The sequence below is a fragment of the Contarinia nasturtii genome, unplaced genomic scaffold (genome assembly GCF_009176525.2).
Source record: "Contarinia nasturtii isolate CC-2019 unplaced genomic scaffold, AAFC_CNas_1.1 Cnas_scaffold_350, whole genome shotgun sequence".
Lineage (NCBI taxonomy): Eukaryota > Metazoa > Arthropoda > Insecta > Diptera > Cecidomyiidae > Contarinia > Contarinia nasturtii.
In genome coordinates this window covers 1623224-1628289 of record NW_022197705.1, presented here as the reverse complement: position 1 = coordinate 1628289, position 5066 = coordinate 1623224, and the positions used below count along the sequence as shown (strand labels likewise).

At 34.0% G+C, this 5066-nt stretch overlaps 1 protein-coding gene across 3 annotated transcripts in view; it reads left to right on the top strand.

Moving 5' to 3' along the window:
- The window catches only part of LOC116338203 (trans-1,2-dihydrobenzene-1,2-diol dehydrogenase-like), a 3858-nt gene extending 387 nt beyond the window's left edge, over positions 1 to 3471 (top strand). Inside the window, exons 2-5 of one of the 3 annotated variants that reach the window (XM_031763322.1) lie at positions 10 to 221; positions 289 to 326; positions 428 to 636; positions 1459 to 1864. In XM_031763322.1, the coding sequence (XP_031619182.1) occupies positions 10 to 221; positions 289 to 326; positions 428 to 636; positions 1459 to 1716 (717 nt within the window). In that variant the 3' untranslated portion in view covers positions 1717 to 1864. Of the gene's footprint in view, positions 222 to 288; positions 327 to 427; positions 637 to 1458; positions 1865 to 2504; positions 2728 to 2811; positions 3059 to 3141 lie in introns of those variants that run through there. The other 2 variants (XM_031763320.1, XM_031763321.1) reach the window with 2 other exon arrangements.
- The last annotated feature ends 1595 nt before the right edge of the window (positions 3472 to 5066 follow it).

Genomic DNA, 5066 nt, shown 5'->3' with positions numbered 1-5066 from the left:
CATGTCTTGGTCGAAAAACCATTATGTCTCAACGAAAAACAAGCACAAAAACTCATCACATGTGCCAAACAACAAAATCTATTCTTGATGGAAGCCATTTGGTCACGTATGTTCCCAAGTTATCAGTACGTTCGAAAACAAATTCAAAGTGGATTACTCGGAGAAATTGTGTCTGTCGAAGCTGAATTTGGACTCGAATTACATAATATCGCCCGTCACTCGTGAGTGGAATCTTTCAATTGTTTTACCATTTTTCGATATTCTCAATAAGAATATTTTTGTTTAAAGGAAAAATGATTTGGGCGGAGGAACAGTTTTAAACCTAGGTGTGTATAAGAAAATGATTGTGAATTGAACGGTAAAACGTGATGCTAAATTAAAACACCTTAGATTGAGCTCACAGCCTATTTTATTTAATTTAATCTAGGTGTTTACCTCATTCAATGTTGTCAGTGGGCATTTCAAGAAGCGCCAAAGTCAATCACCGCCACTGGAACACTTAATGATGAAGGAGTCGATGTTGAAGTGTTGGCTGAACTCAACTACGGTGGCAATAGAATTGGAAAAATAAAGACAAGTGCTTTTAATAAACTGAGCAATTCCGCCATAATTATAGGAACAAAAGGACAGATTACGGTAATTAAATATAAACTGGGGAATAAATTTAAGAAAATGGGTCGAAAAACTGTACAAAAAAGGATGTATTTTTGACATTTGCGAGCTGTAAAATGTTATGATGAAGAATATTCTGACTTCAATGAAATATAATCATGTATAGTTTCATCATTTCCTGCTTTAGTCCTTTTTCTGCATGGTTTTAATTACGGCATTTTGAAGGTGGAAGTCGCAATTTTGTTTGCCCGATCATATAATCAGTTGCCCGAAATTCGAAACTGCTGATATCAGCGCCAAATGATAATGTATTTATGCCTATTGATAATTCGTTTATTCATTAAAAATACTCGCTCTTTTTTATTTCAAGCCCACATAATGAGTGTTGTAAAATATGATATTTTAGCGTTTATATTCCTGAACTTACTTGATAAGACTCTTTTTTCTTTTTCGATCTCACAGCTGTAAATCAACTAATTCCCGTGTGCAAAAAAGAGACTGGCTATCTGAAGTCAACTGAAAATAATTTTGTTAACTGTAGCCGTTGAACCATTTGACTTCATTCGTCTATTTATCTGATATTAAACATACGGTTATTTTAGGACGTAAGATGGCTATAGCCAACTGTGATTGAAATTGATTTGAGATACATTTTTACTGTATTGAAATAAACTGAAAAGTCAAACACATCAACTTTAAATAAATTCAATTTCGGTTGGCTTAAGTCAATAATGTCCCAAATAAGCTCTAACTGACCAGTGAGTAAAAAATTTTGCACACGGGTTATTCAGTGTTTAAAAAATCTTCCAAGGAAAATAACAGATGACGTTAATTATTATTCTATAGATTCCGACATTCTGGAGCCCAACTTCAATTATTGACACTGATGGAACTGAAAAAACATGGCCATTGCCAAATACAGAATATGAATTTAATTTCCAAAACACATGTGGTTTGAGATACGAAGCTGATGAGGTGCGCAAGTGCATCCGCGAGGGCAAGAAGGAAAGTGAAATTGTAACACACAACGAAAGCTTATTGATCGCTCACATTGAGAGTGAAATTCGTAGACAAATTGGTGTTAAATATGCAGCAGACGACTAAATGATATTTTGACTGTGACTTTTTAGAATAAAATTACTGGTATAGCTTACTTGTAATTTTTTCCTGCAATTCGCTAAATCATACATACTCTGAATATAAGACAATTAAAAAAAATCAAGTGAAAATAAATGGCAGCTAAATAAATCAATTTATTGGTTGTTTGACTTTCTTATCGTTTTAAATTTCACGGTTATCAGCATGAAATGAACGGGCCCCAAAAGTAAACATATACTGTCACTGTGGGTGAATATGTCATTGTTAAATATGTCAAATATGCAATCAGTTGTAGCTTTGTCAATTGATTGTGCAATAGATCTAACTTATCAAATAATTTATATGTCTTATCACTAAATGGTTTTTTTTACTTCATCTCTTGTTTTCGTGTCTACCAAGTTCATCATTATATAAAACTGTATTTGATAAGGAAGCAATATTTGTGTGCTTCTGAGCAATTAACCGATAGCTTTTAGTGAAATCAATTTATTAGCATTTGGACTAAGATTTGAAAATAACCATGGCATTGAAATGGGGCATAGCCGCAGCTGGCAGAATATCGCATGATTTTGTCAATGCACTGAGTACTTTAAATGAAGAAGATCATGAAGTGATGGCAATTGCTGCTCGCGATTTGAGTCGAGCCGAAGAATTTGCAAAGAATTTTGGTGTGAAAAAAGCATACGGTAGTTATTTGGAATTGGCCCAAGATCAAGACATTGAAGTGGTGTACGTGGGTACATTGAATCCATATCATTTGGAGGTCGCTACACTTATGCTGACGAATGGAAAACATGTCTTGGTCGAAAAACCATTATGTCTCAACGAAAAACAAGCACACAAACTCATCACATGTGCCAAACAACAAAATCTATTCTTGATGGAAGCCATTTGGTCACGTATGTTCCCGAGTTATCAGTACGTTCGAAAGCAAATTGAAAATGGAGTACTTGGTGATATTCAAACGGTGGAAGTTGAATTTGGGTTTGCCAGCTTAAAAAACAAAGATAGAGTTACGTAAGTGATTTTTTAAATATATGTTTTTCATTCAAGGTACTTATCCAAAACTACAATTTTTTTCGTGAATATTATTTTCACCAGCAAAAATTGTCTCGGCGGAGGCACAGTGTTGGATCTAGGTGTTTATGCCATTCAATGCTGCCAATGGGCTTTTAAACAAGCACCAAAATCAATCAATGCCACTGGAACACTTAATGATGAAGGAGTTGATGTTGATGTGTTGGTTGAAATTAGCTACGGTGATAATAAAGTTGGTAAAATAAAGACGAGTGCTTTGAATACACTAAGCAATACAGCCAAAATTATTGGAACAAAAGGACAAATTACGGTAAATCAACTGACTATAAAGTATTTTTAAAATTCTTTCAAGTAAAGGACACATATGTAATAAAGTCAACTATCATTGTACAGATTCCGTCATTTTGGTGCCCGACGTCGATTAACGATATCGATGGAACCGAAAAAACGTGGCCGCTGCCAAACGCAAAATTCAATTTCAATTCAACTAATAGCTGCGGCTTGAGATATGAAGCTGATGAGGTACGGAAATGTATTCGCGCGAATAAGAAGGAAAGTGAAAATGTCACACACAACGAAAGCTTATTGATCGCTCGTATCGAGGATGAAATTCGCAAGCAAATCGGCGTCAAATTCTCAGAAGATGACTGAACAAAAACTGTTCCGATTCATTTAGAAAATGTAAATATTTTGTTTGACACAAATAAATGTTATGGAATTAGACAGTTTTGCATCATTTCTAAAAGCGTTGATACATTTGAAGATTTTTATTTAATTTCCTTTTACTTTTTCGCACACCTAGTGTAGGAAAGGTATTGCATTAGGCCACATATTTTTTCAATTCAAATGCCCTCTGCCAAATCGACAATTTTCAATATTTTTCCAAACTCTCGAAGGTTTTGAATTCTTAGAGAGCACTCTCACTGGCTTCTCAGTGTCTCCACTCATTTGCCTAACTTTCAATTAGTGTTGGCTGCGAACATCTACGAACACTCGTTCGTTCGTTCGTAGGCAATAGAAGTAACATTTTTGTTCGTTCGTTCGTTCGTAGAAATTTAAAAATTAAATTGTGTTCGTTCGTTCGTTCGTAGGAAATGAAAAAAAAAATTTGTTCGTTCGTAGAAATTGGAAAAAATAAAATCATTCGTTCGTTCGTTCGTAGGAATTGAAAAATAAAAATTTTGTTCGTTCGTTCGTTCGTTCGTAGCGATTTTTTATTTCAAATTATAGATAGAAGTGGTCGAGAATTGAGAAAAAATTTGAATTTTTTTGACTGTTAGTGCTCTATACCGAGTCTCCGAGAGTTTCATATAAGGTTTCCATGTAGATGATGAAAACTTGCGAATAATGAAAAAAATAATTTACAAATACTATTACATTTTCTGCATCATCTGGTGAAATCAGAATGAAAAAACTCGCATTCCTTATCATCTAAATCACGATTGACATTCAGTCACTATTCAATAGGTGCTAAATGAGAAGTTTATATGAAACTCTCGGAGACTCGCTATAGAGCCATCAAAAAATAAAAAAATAAAATCCATATCCTGATATGGGTGATCAGGAATGCTATTTTTTTCATTCTGATTTCATCAGATGATACAGAAAATTAAGAAGTATTTGTAAATTGAAGAAAAAAAAATTAAATATTTTTTTCATTTTTCACAATTTTTACCATTTACATGGGAGGTTTGTATGAAAAACACGGAAGACCGCTGAAATGGCAAATACAAAATATGTACAGGCGTACGATAGTGTCATTCCAGCGGTCTTCCGTGTTTTTCATACAAGCCTTCCATATAGATGGCAAAAAATCTCAAAAAACCTTTCTGTATCTCCTGGTCCACTCAGAATGAAAAAAAAAATCGCATTCCTTATTATCTCAATGACGATTGGCGTTCGCATATTATTTAATGGGTGTTATTTGGCTGCTACATGGCAACCTTATATGAAACTCTCGGTATCGAGCACAAAACAATTCTCGAATACAGCTAAGTCGTATATATCATGTGTTGTGAACAAAACGTAAAAATTTGTCATCTCTGTCACCCAAATCGAGCTTGGCAAATCTTTTTTTTTCATACTGTCTCGCTTCCCGTGCATTCATACTTGTTTACAATTGACATTCTATTAACACAAAACTCACACTTGAATTTTCTGTGCAAAATTGCAAATGGCGAGAATTAACTTCGGTATCATAATACTTGATACTCATTGTAATACGCCATATTATAATCGATCTTAATAAATAATACTCATGTTGATACGAGTATTATTATTGGTCTTAATAGTGAATAGCATCCTAATACAATTCTATT